Raw genomic sequence first — 25,105 nt, forward strand, 5'->3', positions numbered from 1 at the left:
GAAGTGGCATTATAATATTCTATGTGGACATAAGAAACTTAGATAAATCATGATAGTTCTGCAATGGAGCAGCAAAACTGACACAACTGTGACATGGTGGCATGGAACACACACTTTAAAGATACACGGATTATATACCATTTTTCCTTGATGAGAAGCTTTGAGATGAAATCTTTGGCTTGATCAGAAACATCTCGAAATTCCTCATCTTCAAAATCCCAGCTACAGGACAGGATATTGTTGAGGGTCTCATTGTCATCATCACCCAAAAAAGGGGACAATCCACTGAGGCTAAAGTAAAAAGAAATACGTTCAATCCTCCTGACATTTCCGCTTCCTGTACATGATCTCCAATGTGCCACCTATGATTGTTCTGTCACTCCTGGCCTATTGCAACAAGTTATTGTCTAAGAAAGTCTCCAAACCATTCCCATTCTCTCTTCTATTTACATGTTTACATAATCACCCTTCTTCCCTAAACAAACCAAGCATTACTGTCTTTCATGGTAGGTCATATTTTCATATTTCTGACCACTCTTGCACATACCTACAGGGAACTCATCAAGTAGTCTACATTATTCTGCAAGTGTGATGCTCAAACACTGATGAGAGATGTGCAATGAAACGAAGAAAAGTTCATGGTGATTGGAAAAGAGGAGAGATTACTGAATACAGAATTTGGAAAGAAGCCTACATTTTCTATTTTGGGTACAGATTTTGTCAATCTTCCAGTGTAACAACAAATGTGGATGACTGACACAGTTCAACCTAGAAACAGCTTACGAAGCAGATACTGAATCCTACTTACAGCATATAAGCAATGACTCCTACACTCCACATGTCTGTAGGAAATGAGACAAACTCATAATTCACAACTTCAGGAGCAAGAAATTCTGGAGTCCCAAAGTTAACTCGAAGTTTTTCCCTGGGTTTATATCTAGGAAATGGAAACATTAACAAAGGACATCAATTATAGCTCTAATTAAAGTTGCATCATAAGTTGCCTAGCACTTAGAGGGATTTCAGAAGCATATAGGAAATTCAGTAGGAAGACAAGGACAGACAGAGGTACAAAGTAAAAATAAATATACCCATATATAGAATGAAAAATGTTTGCAAGCTTTATCATGCTTTCGGGCAAAACTCAACTGCTTTACAAAGGAATAAATTCAGATCTCAAGGACTCCTCAGAGCAGCTGTTATCATCCTTTTGGGACTTCTCTATATCATAGGCATGGAATTTTTAACCAGTAAATCCTTCACTGAGGTTATTGTACTTAATTAAACTAGAAAGTCATATAGCATGGGATATATTGTAACAGCCCTTGATGGTCTCTTACACTCTCTCTTGAAGAATCTCCAGAGACAAAAGACCAGACAAGATGTACCACTGGTTTTGTCCATTTTAGCTGTTCACAGATACTTATGTGCATGCTTAGTCAGAATCAGCCCTCTTTTAAGCTTCTACTTGAAAAAGGGCTTCAGAAGAAATCTTTTTTACTCAGTTCCAAACTTTCCATCTTAAAAGATATCCCTGGTTAAAAGAGACACATTAAATTTGTCCTAAGAACAGTAGGAGACCATTACGTATTAAATATGTCATCAAATATGTAATACTTTTTTTCATTGTTTCCTGATTCATTTATGATTAGCAAGAACACATGCATGTACCTTCTTGCCAATCCAAAATCAATAATTTTTATTTGATATGCTGCTCGGTTCACACACAGGATATTCTCAGGCTGCCAAGAGAAACCAAGAAACACTTTAATGAGAAACGAGTATGAAAAACTGGGCTTTTAGCAAACTGTAGGGAGAAAAACACTAAAAACACAGCAAACATCTCATAAGCACCTTTTGCTTCCCTCCTTGTTCAGATTTTTCTGCATGGGTACCCTCCCCCGCTATCACACAGCAGTTGGGGTCATGTGTTCTGTGCCTTGCAACTGCTTTTTCTCCTTGGCTTTTCAATTTGACATAAGGCAGCAGTTCAGATAAAGAACTCATTAGGGGGAGAGGGACAGAGAATGTAGACTTCCAAAGAAGGTTTCAGGATGCTGGCACTATGATTTTACAGACCTTAATAAGCTGACACTGATGTAAAAAAAAAACCAAAAAAACAACAAATTTGTTGGGCTTTGAAGTTTATCTTACAGCTTTAAGTTTCCGAGTTCACGAATGTTCTGGCAGTAACTGTCTGATTGAACACTGATATATTAAGCTAGTCACATCAACTTTACGCTTTTCTCAGAGATTTTAGCAAAAGGTAGGATTCACAGGTTAAATCCCTCTGGATTTTCACAGGGCCAAATGCTGTTCTTCACTTCCCTGGCAGGAATCCATTAACTTCCTAGAATTACTCCAAATTCATACAGAAGGGACTGAGAACAGAATTTGGCCAATTGTCTTTGAAATGTAAATACCTAAAATACAGTCTCATATTCACTGCCAGCAGTTTTATAGCTACTCCATCTTGTTGCTCATTGAGTCCTCTTTGAAACAAAACAGCCCTCAACACTTAAAACATTAGTTAACCTTTGTCAACATTACTAATTCATTTTACATGTAGGATTTTTAAACACCATAGGACTTTTAAACACCATATGTCCATAGTTTCTGAGGTCCTGGATGATTATGGTCAGATTGATTTTCTTTCAATTTCAAGCTTTCTTCCCCAAAGTCATTTGTTACTGACAGCAATCTATGAACAAGCAAAACAGACGGGAGAAGCCATAGCTGGCAAGCACATGAAAAGAGGTCTCTGGGAAGAATTTCTTGGACTGTATGTGCATCTTTTTGTCAGCAGTGTGACCTCATATTAAAACTGTGTCATCTCCAAGAACATAATTAATGTGTCCCAGAGAACCATGCGAACTTGTGCTTGACAGGTTTCTAGGTAACTGGATGTTTATAAAGAAAGACAAAAGTGAGTCTGGTCATTGATTAGCAACTGAAGCAGGTCCCAACAAGCATCTGCTCATTTGCTTAACCACTGCAATAATATATATGCTACCAACATTAAAGATGTACTATATTAACTCAGTTATTACAAGCCAAAAACAGCAGCCGTAATAAAAATCTCACCAAAGAGAAAACCGTCTTCTGCACTGTTTCTTTTTGCTTTGTTGCAAAGCTCAGGGATCACTAGGAAGCTTTATAGCCAGTCATAAAACTAAAGACATCATCCCGTTTTATTCCTGCACTAAACAGAGGTAAGAAACAAGTCTATTATTTGATAAAAACTTGGGTTAAGGGAGAAAGAGCCAGCTCAGATGTACAGTCTAATGAAAAATATCTTTACAACAAATGTTTTCTAAGGGGTGACAGTTAACCATTAGAAGTCAACGAGAGAAAGAATGTGCAATCGGTGGATTTGTTTTTAAAAAGAAGTGAGGAGACTTTTTGTGTATATAGTTGAATAGTTCAGATAACTAAGCAAGTACGTGGCAGAGAATCTGCCACCCTTCTCTGGGCTTCCAGCTGCACTAGCAGCTATTGCCTAACCCAACATAGATGTACTGTATTTGTTACATCAGGCACTGACTATTTTCATTTCTTTCATCTTAGCAAGTACATTTTAATGTATTTTCCCTTAAGCTGGCTATCTATTGATGCCTTTTTATGACCACAACAGTGTAGTGTAGTCCTCAGAAAGATGTGAAGGGTTTTCACTGATCCTGAATGACCCTTGAATTTAGTTCCACTCACTCATGCCTTGGTTTCTGCATGGTAAAAAATAGGGATAATTGCTACGCCATGGCTGATGTGTAAAATAGAGAACTTGTGCAGTTGAATTAAATAATATTTGCACAGTATCTTGAGATCCAAATATCAAAATTGAAAATAGCAAGATATTTGTAGTCAGCTGCTGGCTTTCTGTAAAATCAGTCTGTGGAAAATTCAAGCACTATGAGGCTTAATGATATATGACCACAATTCTCATCTAATTTACTTAGTCCTGTAGTAATTTAACTGATCTCAATGCGGTTAAAGTAAATACACATTGGTCTAAGGAAAGCAGAATAAGGCCCTTTGTTGTTTCTGCCATGGGAATCTGCTAAGCTGTGTGGCCTACCATTAATAAGAATTTCCACAGCTGTCATTGCACAAAACATACATCTCAATTCTCTACCTTGAGATCCAAATGAAGAATGTACATTTGGTGCATGTACTGAATTCCCTCGCAGATCTGTTTTATGAACAAGATAGTATCCATCTCTGTCAAATTGCAGTTTTCATCAATAATGCGGTCAAATAACTCTCCTCCTTCCACACTGATGAGAGAAAGACAATTAAGTGATGACCAAATCCAAATCTAATCCCATGCAGTTAGAGTAATACAGAATTTATGCTATTGACTATTTTAATCATTCACAGTCAAGTTCAGTAAGGTGGATCTACAATGTGAGCTTGTACTCTGATCCGAACTTTCCAAGAACTGGGTTCTGATACATACTGGCCTGAACAACTTCTAGGTCTGAGAATCCAGTCTCCCATCCATTGATAAGTACAGAAGTCCTGAAATTTGAACCTTATGCTGTCTTGGGTCATCATTTTGTACTAGTGAAATTAATGAAGTCACATGGAAAACCAAGACAACATGCTGGAGAAACTGCATTTAAACTGCAGTCCCCTCCCTCAGAGTTTAAGAGGGACATGATCCAAAATTTCAATTTAAAACTATATGAAGTCAACAAAAATGACTTCTTAATTTCTTGTCACTTTTCCGAATGCCTCCAGCTTACCCATTCATAGCTATACAGACATTTACCTTTTGTGATATGCTAATCATGTAGACCAAATTCAGAGGGCTATCTGAGAATGTCCAGAATAGCCAAACTCATGTAACTTTGAATGTTCTGCCATGCCTTTCAATGTTTTAGTTACGCCCTTTTGGCTTCCTTAAGACAACATCTGCTTAACTGGACTTTAAGGCAGCTATTTTGTGCCTAATTACGCCAATAACCCAGCATAAAAAACAGGTTTATCCATTCAGGCACCCAGTATAAGGATTAGGCACAACAGCTACAGCTGGCTCCTCTTCAGTGTAAGATGTCTTCTTGTTTGCCTCACAGAACTGGACATATTCTGAGAGGTCTGTTTCTTAGCTGACACAACATTTGAAATTAAAGAGAAGATACATAACACAGCTCTATCTTCAAATGGAGCAGTGGTTTTACAGCACCAGGAGTGTGGCACATCACTGGAAAAATTGCATAAATGGCTGCATGGGAAAACTTTTCTCTTAAATTCCATTTTTTTTGTTCCTGAGAACATCTTTCATATATTCTTTCCACCTGTAAGAAGCTCTATTTCTTATTTCAGAAGAAAGGAAGAAGGAAATGGACAATTCTAGCAAAAGTGGTAAAGAGAAAGGGAAAGAAAAGAACACACTTACTATTCCATGACTAGTACAATGTCATTTTTTGATTCAAAGGCATCATATAGCTGGATGAGGTTCACGTGATTCAGCTGGTTCATGACATTGATTTCATTCTTTACTTCATCCTGTAGAGTCATGAGTATTGTTACAGAAGCCTTTTCTCTAAGAAAGCTACGTGAAACAGGACATAGTTTGAACCAGACATCTACATTATCTTCACGTTTTCACTCATGGCAACCAAACACAGGGTTTTCCTATGATTGCTCCTGCAGTGGTAGATGGCAAGACTATAGGAGCTACTAGACTGAACTCCAAGCTTGAGTGGGGGACTGCTTCAGTAATAAGCTATTTGGGGGGAAAAGGAAGGGGAGAGCCCACATGGTCAAATGGTGGGTTCACAGGGATGTAAAGAAAAGAGAGAAGCAGAATAGGATTTGGTTCAACCAGCTGTAGGTATACAAAATCATGCTGTATAAGAAAAGTCCAGGACAGTCATCAAAACCTCCCTTTGCAGTCAAGGGAGAGAGACTGGTACCTCCATTCAGCCCAACTATTTTAGACATGCAGTTTAGGATGGGCTGAATCATTCTCTGGCGGTGCCAATCTTTCTCCATTGACTATAAGGGGATTCTTGGTGATCAGCTTGGCCACAGCTATACCTTAGCAACCCCAGTTAGCTGAGACAAATCCCACCCTTGAATGCCATTAATGACACCGCTGTCACACAAAGGATGCTATGCATGTCTTTCCTGTGAAAGCAAGCCCCAGATGGCCGTGAAGTTTGCAAAACACACCAGACTAATTGTTCTCGTCTGTATTTGTGTTGATGTCAGAAGCCCAGATCTTGTCTGTTATCAGCACCCCTCACAGTGACACCAAGTCATTGCAGCAAAGGCTACAGTGTGCTTGGGAGGGAATACACTATGTCACAGGCCTGAGAAATGTTTTTACCATTAAAGAAAACACTAATAGAATTAACAGCAGAAAGTAAAAAAGAAAAGCCAAAGAAACATAAAGAGCTAAAAAGAAAGTTGGAAAAATTAAGATTTAAAAAAAAAAAAAGAGAAAACCCAAAAAGAGGACTTTGACGAGTTACTAGGAGTTTTGGAGGAGAAGGGAAATAGAACTAGAGCCAATGGTAATCCAGCAGGTCCTATGAGTGTGATGGCTTGTAAGCCACTTGGCCATGGTCTGTTGTGTAGATGAAGAACAGTGTGAGATCCATTGGGGAACAAAAGACTAATATCACATTCTACCAACCTTCTGTTTAGGACCTTTCGCTTTTATAATTTTGGCTGCTAGCTTGAGACCTGTTGCTTTCTCTTCACATTTGTGCACTTGACCAAATCGCCCTCTAGGGAAAAAAAAAGGAGAAAAAAAAATCATCCAGTGGTATTGGTGTTGGCCCTGAATGTAAACTAGGTTATAAACAACAGAAATTAACCTCTTCCTACTGGGTTCCATTTCAATTGTCCTATTGCTACTATTTTGTTGTGTAGATTAGACTTGCTACTACTCATTTAGGCACACCAAAATCCCACACTGTTCTAGCTGATATTATCCCACCTGTATGATTCACTATACTCACCTCATAACATGCAATGACTAATCCCGGGGAAGTCAACATACTGTAAGGATAATAACTCATGTGCACAATCTTCCCCTCTCCACCTCACCATTCTCCTCCAAGGGAAGCTTGTGATTTCATGATGAAACAAAGCCTTACCCAAGACCATACTGCCATCAAAAATGACAATATCACTCTCTCCTAAACAATGTCAGCATGAGAGATCAAGAACTACATGGCTTGTCAGATTAGCCTGCTGATCTATCTGAAAACATGCATGTGTTTTCAGGGATGGGACACACTGAAAGAAGGCTACAACATGAGTCTATGTCCTGCTGGCTGCAATGTGAGGTAAACTATTACAGCATCCTAGGAGCCCCATCATAAAGCCTGAGGGCAGCTGGCTGACCTAGAACACCACCAAATACAAGCCAAGTCTGCTGGTGCCAAACCTTAAGCCAAAATTCACTCACACAGTAAAATCAGCCTCCTGTTTTCATCCCTCTCTAAAGGACTGTTAGAGCTTAGACTTTCATGACTTCAGATCTAGTGAGGTATGTTGCTTCCATTCACCTCCTGGGGTGCTTGGCTGTAAATTTGTGCCTTGCTTTCCATGTTGATTGGGTTCACCTGACTTACCCTCCCAGGATTTCATTCTCGCTGACATTGTAATAACTGCTGATCCCCACCCTTTTGGCTGAGACAATCCGATGATCAAATGGTGCTGGTGGAGTAGGACTATCATCTACAAAAGACAAAAGAGACAGATAGCATATGAGTGGTCACATGCAGTGCTTGTCTATCTCGTATTTTAGTCCCTCTTTTCCCCATGTAAGCTCATTTAAGAACTGAATACACCTACTCTAAGTTTTATAGATAGGTCTTTCTCTGTTATTTAAGAAGGGTTTTATTCCAGAAGCTCTGGTTCAGAAAACAGGGTGTTGTCGAGGAGCTACACTACTAAGACAAGGACTCCGTTATTAAGTTAGCATCTTCTGCACAACAGTAGCAAGAGGCAAAGTGAAGACCAGTAGACTAAATCAATGTAGCCTCATGCCCACAAAGGGCCTCAGCAATTTGTTTGGAAGGAATTCAGCTTTTTCTCTGTTTTTTTTCTTCTTCTTTTTTTCTTTTTTTTTTTCCTCAGGGACTGTTAATAGGTAAGTATGTACTGTAACTCTCCAGTGGGGTAGGAAGAAAGACTGAGCTCTCCTCTAGGCCCAGCTAAAAGAGGCTATTTCCCAGATTTTGCTGTTCATAGTGAAGAATCCCCTTCTCTTACTGATTGACACAACTTGTCATTCTCCACAGTGTGGTCATCCCTTTTAAAGATCACATTTAGAGCTTGTGTACATGAGGGAATTTCACCCTGGCAGGCAGCACCTGGGATTTCCAGTATGGTTCAGGACCCGGTGTGGTAGGACACATGGTAACTGTCACATGCTGCTCGGAAGAATTGCTGTCCTTAAAAAAAGATGGCAGATAAAAGGTAAAGAGGGGCACAGAGAAAGGATGGGTTTCCAACATCACACCTGAGCAGCTCCGGAGTTTCGGCACAAATGCAGGTCTCTGGTATTATTGTCTGGACATCCACATGCTGGAGCATTCTGCTGTCCTGATCTTAAAATCCCTGCTGGAGACCAGCCCTGCATGCCTAATTTCTCTTTGGATTTTTTGCAGGGTGTTGCGACTTCAATTTCATACCCATGTTGTTTTCCATTTGATTGATAGTCCTGAGAGTGACCTTTGGCTGACCAAGGTGACAAATACTTCTTCAACTGGTTGGGAGGGCTAGAGCCCCAGCGTTACAACATGAGCTTTCTGGTTTGGAATGCCGGCTCCCTTTTGTGTGTTGAGCAATTTTAAACCCATTCATTACTCCAGTGAAAATTATTAAAAACACAAACAAAAAAACCCAACCATGACAGCATGTAGCTGGCAGGAACACTTTGGTCATTAATGTAGCAGTAGACTGTCCTTATTCACAGTGAATGTCCATTTTTCCAGGACACCAGCTGTGTACCTAGATATTTTTTTTGACAGTGTTAATAACTTACATGGTCAGGAAGTTAGTTCATGGTCAAGGAATTGTGAAAAGCTGGGGCTTCTGGAAGTTTGCCACCTACTTGGGATTCTGCAGAGTTTGAATTGCACGTCCTTAAGTATGGGCCTTTACATGTTACTGAGGCCCACAAAATGCCAAGAAATCCTCTACCTTAAAGGCAGAATTTGAGTCTAACACAAACTCCAAGGGCCCCAGCGTGTAAGTGACAGGAGAAAGCTCAGCTCCCAAATGTTACCAAACTTTGGGCAAGGAAGTGTTCTTTTAAAAAGGCCAGAGTGCCTCTTTAAAACTATGCCTAAGTTTTAGCCTTCAAGATTTTCCCAGTGACAGGCCCTCTATTCTTCTTTTCCTGCACACCAAAAAGGATTTCTCCCTATTCAAGAATGACCTCCCATTACAGATCAAAGATGCTCCAAGAGAGACACTCTAACCTTAATATCATCCCTAACAATCTACCAGAGCTCAGGACAGGTTACGGAGTTTAAAGTTTTAGTACACTATCTCCTGTTTCCTGCTACAAGAGCCTAGCACAAACATTTAATAAATGCTTCCCTTTCCCACTCTCCCCCCGTTCCCAAAGCAAAGAAATTCATTCTGAGTCCTATGCATGCACAGGTATACAAATATATCTTCAAATCCTTCAGGCCATCCTCTCATGTGCCATTATTTCATATACAGGGATAGGCACTGAAATTCTCAAGCTGGAGGTCTAATATTAGAAATCTCTGCTTCACCCCAGTAAGCACTGCTTCAGAGTTCAGCGCCTGAGCGCCATGTATCTGACTGTTCAACATCACCAGTCAGGCTTCCACACAAAAATCTGTATTTCTTTATTTTATGGACTGCAGTTGTTCTCACTTCAGATTGCAATGGTACAAATATGAGCAAGCTGGTTTTGCAGGCTACATCCAGAGCATTGCAGATTCTGTGTTAACATATGTTCTCAGCACTTCCACAGTTTTTGCCACACATGATAGAATTTCTCCCACCACTCTATACTTAGGAGTTTTAGTTCTGTTGTTAAAACAGGAGGGAAAGAGGATAGTATTAGTGGAGTAGTTGTGGCAGAAGCAAATTAGTTGTGACTAATTTCTGCCAGAATAGAAGCCTCTGAGATGGAAGCAAACAGAACTGTGTTGTTTCCCATCAGCTTAGGATGTGGCCCATGAACAACTGCTTCCCATCAGAACTACCATGCACACCTTTTCCCCCTACTAAGTACAATCATGAAATCATTCTCTCCTACGGATGTCTGTCTCTGATCGTCACTGTAATACCAGTGGAATCAAATGCTTTGCCTTTAGGAATACTTTCTGTAAGAGCTTCTTTTAGTTTTACATGTGTCATCAGCACTGTCTGCATCTATCCCGCTCTTTTTGTTGTCATCTTTGATTAGGCCTTCATCATTCACTCGATGCTTACTGCTACCACTATGCTCAAACTGGCAGGTCTGCTCAGTGACTGAATGATAATTTCCTGTACCTTTTTCGCAGCCTTTACACCTGCAAGGACAAAACATGGCATTAGAGCAGGGTACACTTAAAGCAGAGCAAATTTAGAAACATAGGTGAAAAATGTCTACACATACATTGCGTTCAAATAACATTAGGTTATTTTGCTTCATGAAGTAAAAGAAACTGTTTTAATATTCACTTTAAGAAATAAAAATGACACTTAAGTTAATTCATGACAGCCAAATGTTTCTCCATCACTGAAATCCTCGCCTGAGTTCTTCTAAATTTAACATTTGGCTATCAATCTCACCTTTAAAGCAATGGGAGAGCATTGGGATTTCACTCTGTTCATATAGAGCTTAAAGTGGTTTACCCCTGAAGGGCTATATATCAATGCAGCAGAGAAAGAATTATACTAAACAAATTTATCAGTTTAATTGCCTGGGCAAAGTTTCACAGTTTTGTGTTATCGCTTAAGTTACCACATTTTGCAGTAACTTAATTCCCAATTGGTACATGGCCTAATCTAACGTTACTTTGCTCATAGGTTATATGATGCTACAGTATATAAACATTATAATGGGAGAATTCTCCTCAAAGATGAAGAATAGCCTAACGTAATTCCCATGCTCCTAACCTATTTCCGAAGCAAACAACCAAAGCACACTGCTAGTACTGTGTATGGTAGATTGTTTGCCCATCTTTTTTAAGGGTATAATTTCAGCTTAGAGCTCAGATCAGAGAGATAAACTCATTTTACACTTCTCTATTGGGCTGGACTTTCACCAATAATTATATTAACCAGCCACTTTGACTTGAAACTTGAACTACACATTTATCTAAATCATGGGTCTCTTAAGAACGTGCAGCCTGAGCTTCAGACCTTACCTTCCCTCTGGTGCCTCTTGATCATGGCTTTGTCCTGCCTCATCTTCATTTTGGGAAGGAGCTGGTGGTTCCTCAACTTCTTTTTCACTCTTATCAGCATTTCCCTCCCCTTCATTCTCCTTCTTCTCTTGTCTTTCATCTCCAGACATGTAATGTTCCTCCTTCCTCCCCCCATCTCCTGGGGACTCACTCTGTATCTCCTGCCTAGTTATCCTTTGACAAGCATCATCAACAGCATCTCCTTGCTGCTTTTCTGTAGTGAAGGATTTCTGAACAGAGCTTCTCCTGTATTTGTAACAGCTTTTGAAAGCCAAACTTCCTCCTTTCTCCTCTGGCCTTTCAGTATGAAATTTGGGAGGATCCACTTGAAGCAGAACAGAACTTTCCCTCTCAGCATTTTCCTTGTTGAGCTTATCAACTTCTTCCTGAGAGCAGGACTGGCTCTTCTGGATGGCCCCCTCTGTAAGTAAACAGATTACCAAGGAATCTGTCAGTAATTCTCTGATAGTCAGTAACAATATTAAAGTAGGGTTGCGCAGTTAGCATAACTTCTGTTGCATTTTGAACTAGGCACTTGCTTTCCTCTCCCACTTTCAAGGTCAATGTAAATGTCTCCTAGGCAAGAGCAGACTACTTTAAAACAGGGATATCATGGGTCACAAACTCTTTCTTTCAGACACAGCACTGGAAAATGTTTTTCTCACTCAAATTATTGTCAGCCAAGTCGAGGTTAATAAACTCCTCATGCAAAGAACTTTTTTGAGCAGTTTGTGATCATGCGCACGGGCATGTGAAAAGTAGGTTGATGTTGCTTGGGTAATTCTCACTCAGGCTGATGAGCACACATGTAATCCAGCCAACTTCACTGGAGTTGCTCAGGAGAGTAATGGCTATTTCTGTGCAGTTGTACCCTTAGGAAGTAGAAACTGATGAGAAAAAAAATATTCTAACCTGTTGAATCTGGTGGCTTCTTCTCTTTTGTTCCTGTCTCATTCAAATGTGACTTTTCTTTTATGACCTGTGGAGAAGGCAATTGATGTATTAGTGTATACAGTGTTCATGTTGTATTGTCCCTCATGAAACTGCAGCCTGATTTTTTTGGTCAAATCCAATTACTCTGTGTTCTAACTCACGCTTTTCCTATAAATGATGGTCCTTATTTTAATCACTACCAAGCTGATCAGATTGGTACCTGTGTAAAGCAAGAGAAATGATCTCAGTTGTAATCAACATCAGTGTTGGCATAAACACAGCCCAGAAAAGATCAGGGTTGAGCCTCAGGGACTAAAAGAAAAAACCGTCCAGAAATGAGCTGTTGTCCTGCACTAGCTTTTGCTGTTAAGAACTAGGTTAGTTAAACCAAAGCTAGGAATATTTAATATTCTAGTAAAATGTTCAGTAACAGTCTTACTGACAGATTTCAGAAAGTTTTTTGCTGTTAATCAACATCTGGTAACAGCATTTTTAATGATCAAATAATTTATTACAGGCTGACCAAAACAGTTACCAGGAATTGGAGCGTATAGACCATAATATCAGCTTTGTAGCTTTCTCTTATCTACATTTTACAATGTTACAGTGACATCTAGAGGTGCTTTATACCAGGCCAGCTCCTCATAAAAACTCTGCTATTAGTTATCTTTATGGCTATTTACTCATATTCCTATGACATTTGCTCAGTGTGGTTTTTTATTGGCCACTCCTAGACTTGTAGTAGGATGGTGACACAGTAAACCATGGTGTCTGCTGTTGCTCGGTGCTCCTTTTCCACTTGGCTTGTTCCTCACAGTACTATGAAACTGGCACTATCATTATTAGTAATAGACGCATAGAGTGTGAAAAACGCAGGTACCTCCAAATATTTGCCAGAGAGACTACTTTTTGTCTTTGAGCTACCAGCTGAAGCAGTGTGATACATATTTCAACAAAATATACAGAGCCAGGCACTTAATTTTGAGTGTCTTAATCATGCAAGCAGTCCCACGGCTTATTCATATTGTACACTGGGCATGAATCAGTCCTATTACTAAACATTTGTTCTGGTAAGCCCTCTGCATTTTTTATGCTTTTTTTTTTTGTTTTAATTTCATCGGGCTATATAGAAAATAGGCATGAAATTAAAGCAACGTGTATCTGCTACAAACACAGTTCAAGGGAAAGGAAACTCCGTTGAGAAGCAAAAACAGTTGAGAAAAACTGGATGAAACTGCATGAGAGGATTTCAGCAGGACTTGTTCAGAAAATCTTGATCTGTAAGGGACAAAGAAACTGTAATATGAGCATAAGAACTGAGACTGACAACTATTTCGGATGCAGTTGGTCCCAGGAAGTTGCAAGCCGCAAAATGAAAAAGGCCTAAATACAACTAGGTAAGTACCCTTGAAATATAAATTGGAGCCTTGTTCACATGGAACTTGAATATAAATGTCATGATTCCAGATGGATCACAGGGAATCAAGCAATGCTCATTCTGTTTTTTTAATGGTGAAAAGCACTAAAAGAAGTAGGGAAAATCCTCACACTTATTCATTCTGCAACGTGACCGCAATTAGTAATGCACTCAGATTCCTGTAAGTATGTCAACCTCACCGTACCACTGAGGACATCAGTTCTGATCAAATACAGTCAGCTGCACAAATAACCAGAGAAACGGCCTCCCAACTCTTTGATGCATGGGGCCAGATTTCACTTCTGCATTCAGAATTAATTGCAGGCACACAGCGCTTCCTACTAAATATTGCTGTAGTTTGCAGGTGTGAAATACAGAAGCCAGCTTTTGAAAATCCGTCCAGTGGAAGGAACACTGGACGATGTCGAATACCTGAAACTGCCAGGGTGTTACATAAATTACTACAGTGTTTATTCAAGCATCATTTCTGATCTCTTACATTTTAACAGCAGATGAGGAGCTCATACTAATTTAAATGAGAAAAAGAAAAAGAATACAAATAAAAAATTTACTGGTATCCTTCAGAATCAATAAATGTAGCTATTTGCAATAAATATAGGGCCAATAGTGCACTAGAATAAGAAATACAAATATAAGGACTAGATATTGGACTATTTGTAGACACATGAGTAGAGTAGTCTATATATGAGCATCCCAGTTTTCTCCATGTTCTGCTATTCATAGCAACATGTAACTTCAGCTTGTAAAATCTTGACCTGGCAATAAAACCATGAACTTTTGCTCATTATTTCTTCCCTGTAAAGGGTGGGGTTGTGTCAGGTTCTCTGGAGCTGACAGGAGTCAACAGGTCCCTGCCAGCCCGGCCACGGGAAGTACAAAGACCTCCTTGTAGTTTGTCAAGGGAATGCGCCCCTGTGATGTCCGACCCCAGGCAGCTGGGCCAGCCACGCTGAGAGCCCACAGGTCCTGAGCACCCAAGGCCATCGCACTCTTCTGAAAATCTCATCCGAAAGATGTGGCGGTTTGTTAATGACATCCATCCCATCTGACTACTATCCATAACACTCCTCTTTCTTCAGTCTGTTAGTAGTGCTTCCTCAAGGGTCTTTTTAACTTAATCCCTAATGGAATTTTATTTATTTATGCATTATTCTTCCTGAACTTTGATGACATGTGACTTTTTCCAGTCTGTAATTTCTAAAATTATAGGAATCAATATTTCTTAGTGGAAATTATGCCTCCACCTTATTTTTTCCCCTTTCTTTAATGACTTGAATATGCACAATGGGGTTAATACCATCGCACATATTTTCCCTATTCATACAAACCGAAAACTTTCAACGAAGTTTTCATTTTAATTCCACAAAAGGTTAAATATGAAAGATTGCATTGCAACCCTACAAAATACACCAAAGCAAAAAGGTGTCTGTATCTACACAAGTTGGTATTGTGTCTTCAAAAATACATTTTCCAGACTTAAACATATCCTTTCATACAGAGTATTGCTAGACCCTAAGTAATAGGGACAGAATAAAAGCACACATGATGATAACAGAATAATGCGATACACTCCAGAGGCTGAAACTTCAGTATAGACCAATGGAAAAAAAACACTTTCGGAAATTATTTAAATTGACTTTAGAAATCTGCAGAAATTAAGCAATAAGCAATTATATATATAAATATAATATATTGTAACAGAAATTTCAAATGCAGCAAGAAATTAATGTTTTTTATAGACATCTGACTCCTTTTTAATGAGCTGTACTTAGTTAAATTCCTTCTTTATACTGTAGCAGTCTTACCCTTGGAATATTTTCCTAGCTAACTTTCAAATTTTTTTTATTCACCTCATAAAGGTCTTTGATTTTTTTTTTTCCTACTGCAAAAATTTTTGTAACAAATGGCCTCACAAAGCAGCCCCAATCTTTTAGGTAGAGGTCCTCTATCACCCCATCACAATTCATGTGATGTCAAGACATAATTCTCAACTTCAATCAGCCGATACTGAGACACAAAACTTTGCATCTGCCTAAACCACATTTCTTACTTGGTGTCTCTTTCTCATGTTCTTAAGATACTTTGCAGAGCTTTATTATGTCAAGATATCCTGGTTTTGTGTAAGACCTGATCACCATCATTTATCAACATGATTAAGTTACTTGAGCTTTGCGATGAATTCACTTCACTAAGAGCCAGAAATCAGCCATGGGCTTTGCCACCTGAGCACGGTACTGTGGATGGTCCCAGTATCTCCACATCAGTACATAGGAGAGTGCATCACATATGACAGAGACCTTGGGGCAACAGCATGCGTGGTGATGCCTCCTGTGCTATCCCCCAAAGCTGGAATCCATCCCCTCCTTCCCTTTTGTGTTCCTCTTCAAAGCACACCCTTTTTTCCCCCCAGCAATGTAAAATATTCAGTGAGTGTATTTCTGATACAAACTTATAAATGATACAAAACGTACACATGGGAATTCTGCTTTTACTGGCAGGTGGTACATCTGCTTCCGAGTCATTATTTTTTGCTACACTACACAAACTGTTGGCACCTTCAGGCAAAGATTTTTACTCTTCCGTGATCTTTATAGAGCTCCTTGAACTAGATAAAGAAATCATTCTTCTGTATAAAACAAACTCAAGTCACAAGTGTCTTTTAATCACACAAAAAAAAATAACCTCTGAGCCATGACAATCGTGATTCCCCCAATAGGAAATACAAGAGAATTTCTATGTGACCTGCTGCCTTGAAAATACATTGGTAATGAGGTAACAATCTCTGCATGAAGACACATACTAAATGCTGAAAAATCCCTTGGAATAACACCATCCTAGGTGAGAAGCTGAAGATCAGTGAAGCCAAAGCCTTGTTCATTCCCCACTTCAGTTTGCCAACTTCCCACACGCTGCACTGGAGAAGCAGTGGCTGTCCTGTTTCAAATGGATGCTTCCTCCTGCCAGGCCATTCTTCTCAAAACAGGGAATCTTACACTGATGAGCAGAAAAGGCTTTCATGCAACCAGGCTCCTGACAGAGCCCATGGCCTTGAGCGTGCCATCTGCTACAGTGAAGACACAGCATATTGCACTACCAGTAACAGGTTGCTTTTAAACATCTTTACTTTTGCCTTAATTTCTAGTCACTGTCATTTAACAGAGTCAGCATCAGGCCTAAGAAGAGCTTTGGAGGTAGATTTTTTAACTCCAATTCATTGGTATAATTTTAATGTCTCTGGAATACACAGAGGCCTGTAATAAAGACCAGCAAATCTGAGGCTACCAACCCACCTCCTAAGACCAGAGCATTCAGCATTACCTGGCTTTGACACACATCCTTTCACTGCATCTGGGAAATCAAATCAACTTGTTACTATCACTTTTGGGTTTCTCACCTCAACAAATCAGGGGCAACACCAGGCAAGCACAATCACTGGAGACTCTGGCTGCTTGTCTTACCAACATATTGGAAAGCCTCACACCTACCCCTTCTCTATACAGCTCAATGTCCTCGTATGTGTGGTAGCCGACAGGGTCCCATGCGATTCACAGGTGCATGTGTGCCTCATATGCATCTGTGCCATAACCCCGAAATTTTCTAGGTGCTATTCTCCACATTTTCCCTACTACCATTAAATGGCTCATCCTTTAAAGTGGGCTCCACTATCGTCACAGTGTGAGAAAGGAAGAAAAAAAATCCAGCCTGAAAGCCAAATCAGTGGCAGATCTTTTTAACTGCAGGAATAAACCACCCATCTGTCAAACTACTCAGGCAATTCTTTGCTACAATATCAGTTAAGTAGCCTCATTGCTAAGAGAGTATTCCTCAGCTTTACTAGCTTATCTGAGCTAAGCATGCAATGATATGAATGGCAAATATCTTCAGACTTCTTGAACTGCCCTTCCTAAGCTGCTTTTGGGAAATCACACTGTTGGGAGATTTCCAAAGGGTTACGAACTTCACAAATCACCCCCTACAGCTTTGATGACTCACTTTGAATTGGAGTCCAGAAATGCAGGTTTCCTAATAATGAACTTCATTTAACAAGAAGGGGGGTTGGGTGGAAGGGAAAGACTTGGGATCTCTTTATTGCCCCTTTATAGACAGACCTTCTCCTGTGGCAATTCACCATGCAGGCAGCACCCAGCGAATGGAATGTGATGGGATGCCTCCCAGGCTCTGTTGAGGCTGCTGCCCAGCCAGCCATCACCGCTCCTCCTCACTGGTGCACATGTGCACAAAACCCAGGGTTCTGCCAAGATGTCACCAAATTAATTGCGTTCCAGAGCAGCTACCCTTGTCATGAAAAGCCAGCATGGTGGAGACTCTGCATTTAGTTGCAATGGCACTCTCTTACCAGAGGAGGCATTCAAGCATGGTACCCTTACTACTGGCAGATGTATCTGACTCCTGATAAGGGCTGAGAGGAGTCCTCACCTGAAAACTGACTAAATGGCTAGGATATCTGATGACAAAAGGTGGATTTTAGATGACTGCAGTGGGTGAAGACCTCTTGCCTGAGCAAATTCCTCCTACCACTCTCTCACCTCTTTGAGAAACCTTCTGCTTTTACAGGACTGTTCTCTGATGACCTGCCTTGTCTTGCTCTCCTGCACTTACCAGTTATCTCTTCACCTTCATCATGAGGTCTCCCTAGTTTTGTAAAGGAATTCTAATGGATTCCTAAAACGGTCACTGTAACACACAGGTGTTAATGTCATGCCCATAAGCCATCCGAGGTGGCATGCAGGTATTTGGAAATCAGCTGTGCCTGCTTTGATTCCACACATTCCTCCGAGTTGCAGAGACAGCAAAACCACAACAACAGTGCCCAGGGCAGGATCCTACCCAGGGAACATCGTAGAGCAGACAGCAAGTTCCAAGGCTAAATGAAAGCAAAATTAAACAGCATTCTGAGTTGGAAGGGCATGAAAAACCTCCTATGGCTGTCAGTAAGGGAGAGAATGGGGCAAAACAAGACAAAAAGGTCGTCTGGAGAAAACATACCAGTTTTAGAGATAGAGAAAGTCAAAGAGATAATTATAACTCTAATATATTATAGCTCACTCAAAACCTGGAATACCTCTACCAAGAACATATTGAGGTAAAGGCATCAGTCCTGAAGGAAGGAAGAGCATTACCGAGTGTAACAGCAGCTGAAGACGCTGACTGGCTGCATTGCCCAAGCAGTGGACAACCCATCTGCTGAGATTCTGCAGAAAGCCTCTACCCTCAAAACCACCGAGGACGGCAGAAACTCTTGCAGACAGATGAAAAAAAGAAAACGAAACAATTCCTGCCTATTTGGCTGGAATATGAAAAATACACAGAACACGGCCAATCTGGAGAGAATTTAAATAATGCATAAGGGACCCATTAGTATTTGTAGGCAAAATGAAGGAATCAGAACGGTTATAGACTGAGGCTGAATGGATCTTAAAACACACGTGGCAAACAGCAGTTTCATTGCAGACTCCTATTAAAGCAGCCAGTGAGTTGCAATTGCAGTGTGATACCTGCACGGGAGGGACAGAGGGTTCAAACAGAAAACAGCTCCCGCTGCTTGGGTGTTTTTAGTGTGGGAAACAGCCTCAAACTGCTAATAGTTATTAGTCCTATGGCAAAGCCTGTAGAAATGGCAGGAGTCTGAAGTTACAGCAACCTGCAGGCAACTGCAGAAAGTTCAATACCGCTTTATGATGGCAACTAAAGGGACTTTCTGACTCTCCAGGTGAGTATTTGCAGGTTAATAGTATAGAATCTCTAAATTGTTTAATTTGGAGGAAACAGGTGAAGTATTATTTTACCCTCTTTCTTTATAAGTGGAAGAAATAGGACTGAAAATGGAGTTACAGAGTCATTTCGCAACAGGATTAACACGGACTACTTAGAAAGGTGAATTTGAGGAAAACCTCAAGACTTTAAAGACACTTACTCTAGAACTGTTGATTTCCCTGGGTGGTAGTAGTGAGAAAATGACTTAAAACAAGTAATACATGCTACTCCTCTCAGCCATGTGGTGATAGGGTCACGCTGCACTCACTGGAAAACGGCTGGGAGACATTTGGCAGCACTGACAAAGCATGAAGTGTCTGCAGGCTACACAATATCGTAAGTCCAACCCAAAACAGAAATAAACTAACCTCCTGTACGAGGCAGTAGAGGTATTTCAGGATGGCAGTAAAAGGCAGGAAAGCAGAAATTTTGCTTCAGAGGAGAGCGATCCCTAGATTTTGCAAGAGCACAAAAAGTCCCTGTGGAGCCTGTGGTCTGGAAACTGTTCCAGCTGCTGCTGAAGCCAGAAAAGAGATTATACACCCCAGCTGCTTATCACCTCTTCTTTACCTCTCTCCCATTCTCCCTCTTCCCTCCCAGTTGTTCTGCCTTTTCCACTGCTCTCTACTTAATCCAGTTCTGTGAAACAAGCCAGTTAGTTAGGAAAAATTAAAAAACAATCCTATAATTAATAAAGCAAAGAGCAGCACCTCTCTAGGGAGGGAACAATGGGAAAGCAGGTGATTAAGCAGTAGGCAAACACAATCCACTGCCTTATCCAGATGTATCCATGGCCACCTATTGCATCACCGACTAATAATTAAGAATGATTGGTTTATTTTGAAGAACAAGGCTGGGGACAGCCAAGTATTTGTCAGACAGCTCAGCCATTAGAACTAAGAGGTGGCATTTGCTCGTAGCTGGGGCAGGGTGGATGACAATAGGCACATCATCCAAAACATCTGACCACCTCCAGCAGTGCAGAGAAGCAGGTACTATCCTTCTGAATTAACTGTAGTGAATGGATCACCTTGCTCACAGTGCTAAGGAAACAGAATAGGACTGTGTATGTCTGAAGTGACTGAAGCATTGCTCAGTGTTGCCGTATGGAGTCCACCTAGGATAAAAGAGATGTTGGTCTTACTGCCTGGTGGCCTCCACTTCTGCAGAGTCAGCATTGTTCAAAATTGTTGTCAGGTGGGGACTAGAGATAGTGATAAGGATTGTGTTAACAGAAGCAAGGACTGATTTCTGCATGATCAGGTCGGTTTGTTCATTGCTATGCTACCAGGTATCAGTGGTACATTTCAGGTGTAAAACTCTGCAAGGGTGAGATCCCTTATTTGTCTATTCCATTGCTTTTCTTTTTGCTTCTGTCAGAACAGTTTAAAACCTCATTTGTAAATCCAGTTTGAATACGTGGCAGGCAGAGGCACAAGCAACCAACTTCATAGTGTCTCATGGACCAGTTTTTTCACTAACTTGCTCAGAGATGCTGTTTCTGCCCCCTCACACAGAGGAGAGTCTGTTTGCTCTGAACGCCTGTAAATACTGGCTCCTACTAAGCTGACAGCCAAGCTCAGCAGTCTCTGCTGAAGGATATCATACCATGTTCCATTATTCTTAATGCAGGGCTGAATTCAAGTCTGTTTTTACTTAAACCCAAGATGACTAAGTGTTTACTAAAGCCAGCTGTTGTTCACTGGATAGCTTGATAATTTTATGATGGTCCTTTACCAATAAATCAAATGCACACAGAGGAAGGTAATGACAAGCTAACATATGTATGCTATCTCATAAAACAAACAAAATATTAACAACGTAGTAATATCACCAGCATGATTCCAGACGTGCTCGTGCCGCCTTTCCTAAGCCCTCATGCTAGACAAGCTCCTGCCAAGTCCACTCAACATCACTGAGAGTGATTTTTGCCTAAACAAAAATGAATCAGTGAGGGGATTACAAATGGAGCTGCTGTTGGAAAAAGACAGAGACTCCGCTCGCCCACCTCCTCTTTGGGTCCTTGTCAGTAGACTGCCTCTGTTTCCATCATGTTCAAGCTCCCGACCTTCCACTTCCAGGCCCTTTGTAGCTCTGAACTCTCCACTGGGCACCTGCATCTCTGCTCCCCTCTGACCTGCCTCTTCCACTACACCCACTGGCTCCCACACACTCACCAGCAAAGGCCGCACAGTCCCCTCCTTTCTCTTACCCTGCATTTCTAGCGCAGAAAGCCTCGCACTTACTTGGGCCTCCAGGATCTGCCAGTTCATTAACATCCCAGGCCTCATTCAGTTTATATTGATAAATAGTTTAGATGAATATGCAATTTCACCGAGATAGGTAGAGCTCTACCACAAACTGCAGTGATCGCAGCATTACAGAGATGAGCTGTGGCTCTCATTACGATGAAGCTTTTACAACAGGTGTTTTCATTGATGTTTTGAAAAGTAAAAGAAGCCCTAAACTCAGATGCTCAAAATAAGTAATCTTTTCTCATCAAAGTAATGGTACGAAACAAGAAAACTTCTCTTTTGTTGAAAATCCTTTATTGAAACCAGTCCAACCTGATGTTCAAAAAGGGCCTGTAAAAACCACTTCTGTTGTTGGTCTCCTTCGGCAGGGCAGCAACCTTTCCCTTCAGTTAATGATGCTCTGGAAACAAGGCTGCACATTTTGTATCCTTACATAGTGGCAGATCAGCCAGTTCAGCTGACAGAGCTTTACAAGATGCCCCTCTGCTGCTACTCAGCACTGACCGCTATTTTTATAGTTTCCTACGATGGCTCAAATGCTTCTTGTTTACCTGAGAAATGGGGCTGCCTGAGTAACCAAGCTGAAAAGCACCCAGTTTGCTGACCGGACCAACCTGAGTAATATTAGGTGCTTCTTTTTTCAAGGAATGCCATTTCCAATAATACCTTCACCTTAGGTTTTTCCTGCTCAAAAACTTTAGAAAAACAAGCTCAAGAATTATTCTTTAAATGAATCAAAGGGTAAAGCCTGTATGTGACTTCTTTGGAGAGGAAAAAAAAAAAAGTAAAGCAAAGCAGAAAACAATATGAAAGGCAACCTTTTTGGTTCACTGCAGGTTTAATTAAATATCAGAAGAAATTTTTTAATTTTCTAATGCTACTGGGCTTCTTTACCAAAGAATAGGCAAACTACCTTACAAGAGCCTATTATAGTCAATGGAGCCTTTCAAGAGATTTTAGTGGTCTTTTAATCTGACCTGTAAAGAACACAATGAAACTCCCATTACAGTGACACAGGCATTTTTTCCCCTGAGGAAGTTTACACAAGCCGCAGCTCCAGTTACAGTAACCCTACCTCTAGATCCTAGTTTAGAAGTCACCCCTCACCACCAATGTCAGCAGAAATACCAGATTGGAACAACACACTTAAGATGTTCCTTGAAATAAAGGACATACATGCGTACATGCCCTGACCCAAGAAGGATTTTTACCAGTTTCACTAAGCTCTAGACCCCACTGCATATTACATGACAGCTGCAACTTGATTTCCCCAGTTAATTATAAATCTAGAGAAGAGCGTAGTAAAATGTATGACCAGGACCCAAGCCTCCTGAAGTCTGTGTCAATCTTTGTCACCCATGTCAGTGACCCCTGGTTATGTTCACAACTGTAAAGAATTAATCAGAAAAAAATGAAGGTATTCATCACTCAGTAGATTTTCTGTCTTTTCCACTGAAACTTGCTCAGTTTGTTCTAACACTTTTCATTTTTAGAGCATATTGGTTGCTCTCTCTTAAATGTTAATAAAACGAAAAACTAAGAATATAGCATAACATATCCATAGCTTGCAATGATTCCTGACAAGATGAAACACAAACCGGGGCTCACCTTTTCACTTTTCTTCTTGAGCAGGGCATCAGGTGTTGTCTCCGAGAAAATGTGCATTCTAAAAAGATGTCCAACTCCTTTTGCATAATCACCTGCCTTGCAAAGTTTACGTTTTTGAACATGGTGTTTTACACTTAAATTATGAATTACTAATGTTTTAACCTTCTCAATCAGAGGTCCTACAAGCTTCTGTAGTCCAGAAACACTTTGTTCCAGTCCATCTAGTCTTTTAACCTGCTGCTCTGCATTCCTGTTTATATCAGAAAGAGATTTTTCCATTTTAAGGCAAAGCCTCTTAATTTCATTACTTCTCAGATTTTTGTTTCTTTCCATCCTTGATCCAGGTTCAGATGTTTCCACCTTTACAATCTCAATGTCTTTTTCAATGGAACAGATTTCTTGGGAAACACTGTTAAGCTTCTTAAGGACACTGTCTTGCAGAGTCAACAGCTTATCTATTTTCTGTTCAAGGGAAGCAAACTTCATATCCATGATGTTAAAACTTTCAGATGTGCTGACATCACTGCTTGCAACATGAAGAATTTGGGGGGGTTCCATTCCATTATCAGGCCCTTGGTTTCACAAAGCATTTGGATCGAATATTTTGGCCAAGTTGTTGACCATAGACATAGAAGAGCTCTGCCTGCTGGATGTGGTCATTTTGCTGGTTTGGGTAGGGGAAGGAAATGCTCTGATGATCAGCTGCTTGAGGACAATATCAGTTGCAAAGGCTTCCCATCCAGACTGCTCAGATATACAGCCAAGTTTGGCAACTCCAGCTCAACTAATTTATAAACTACACTCATATAAAACAAAGAGTCACCCAAATTATTTAGGAAGAAAAATGCCTTTCATCCATGCTTTTTTTACACACATATATATATATCTATCTGTTTCCAAATGAAGTGAATATAGAGATGTGCATCCTAAATGCACTTGGTTCAGTGACATCAGCCCTAGCAGGGACTGAACTATTTGCACTCGAATGGAATTTGACAGCAAAAAGGCTACATGATACATGAGAAGTCTCTACGGGTAGAGACACTTTGGCAGTGGTGTTGTTGCTTTTCAAAAGCCTAGCATGTAATGTGACCCCTGCTCTGAAGAGAATAAGGGTCCTTACAGGGACCTTAAATGTGGCTGCTTGAAATTACTATGTCTTAAGGTGAGCTTTTCAGATGAAAACCTCTATTGCTTGAAAAGCCTGTTATGTCAGGCAAGAAGTCAATAGAGTTGCTAAAAAACAAATACATAAAAGAAAGTAAAAGAAGGAGACACTGGAATGCAGATATTTGAAAAAATCAGAGCCCCCTTCTCTACCCTGTATTTCAGTTACCACATAGCTAGCTCTTTATACACAAGCAATTCTCTTCATAGCCAATATCTTAATTTACTTCTGTAGTTATCGAGACTGTACTAATTTGCCACAAATGAAGAAGCTCTTATGTTTTACTATGATCTAGTCATACAAATTCCAAAATACAAAGTCTGATATAAAGACTCAGTTCTTTGCTTTGTTTGCCTGCCAGTAAATGTCTCAAAAGCAGTGATTAGTATTCATAACTCAAACAGTTTGTTTAAGTTTTGCTTTTGCAAAAGGCCTTCATTTCTTTCAGAAAGACAACACTGGACAAAGAAGAAACATCATGACTGGGAACAGGATTCCCCTAGGTGTAGGTCTGAATTGTTGAACGTTTTTC

General features: G+C 40.3%; 1 protein-coding gene across 4 annotated transcripts in view; it reads right to left on the reverse strand.

The window, feature by feature from the left end:
* The window catches only part of MYLK4 (myosin light chain kinase family member 4), an 84,298-nt gene that overhangs the window by 9,321 nt on the left and 49,872 nt on the right, over nt 1-25,105 (reverse strand). For 2 of the 4 annotated variants that reach the window (XM_052780408.1, XM_052780398.1), the window contains exons 1-11: nt 23,406-24,288; nt 12,309-12,375; nt 11,358-11,817; nt 10,498-10,517; nt 7,590-7,695; nt 6,644-6,737; nt 5,399-5,508; nt 4,133-4,274; nt 1,672-1,742; nt 809-937; nt 139-291 (exon numbers count right to left, since the gene is read on the reverse strand). In XM_052780408.1, the coding sequence (XP_052636368.1) occupies nt 139-291; nt 809-937; nt 1,672-1,742; nt 4,133-4,274; nt 5,399-5,508; nt 6,644-6,737; nt 7,590-7,695; nt 10,498-10,517; nt 11,358-11,817; nt 12,309-12,375; nt 23,406-23,963 (1,910 nt within the window). In that variant the 5' untranslated portion in view covers nt 23,964-24,288. Of the gene's footprint in view, nt 1-138; nt 292-808; nt 938-1,671; nt 1,743-4,132; nt 4,275-5,398; nt 5,509-6,643; nt 6,738-7,589; nt 7,696-10,497; nt 10,518-11,357; nt 11,818-12,308; nt 12,376-23,405; nt 24,289-25,105 lie in introns of those variants that run through there. The other 2 variants (XM_052780418.1, XM_052780429.1) reach the window with 1 other exon arrangement.

This window comes from Harpia harpyja, chromosome 1, assembly GCF_026419915.1.
Source record: "Harpia harpyja isolate bHarHar1 chromosome 1, bHarHar1 primary haplotype, whole genome shotgun sequence".
In the NCBI taxonomy this organism is placed as follows: domain Eukaryota; kingdom Metazoa; phylum Chordata; class Aves; order Accipitriformes; family Accipitridae; genus Harpia; species Harpia harpyja.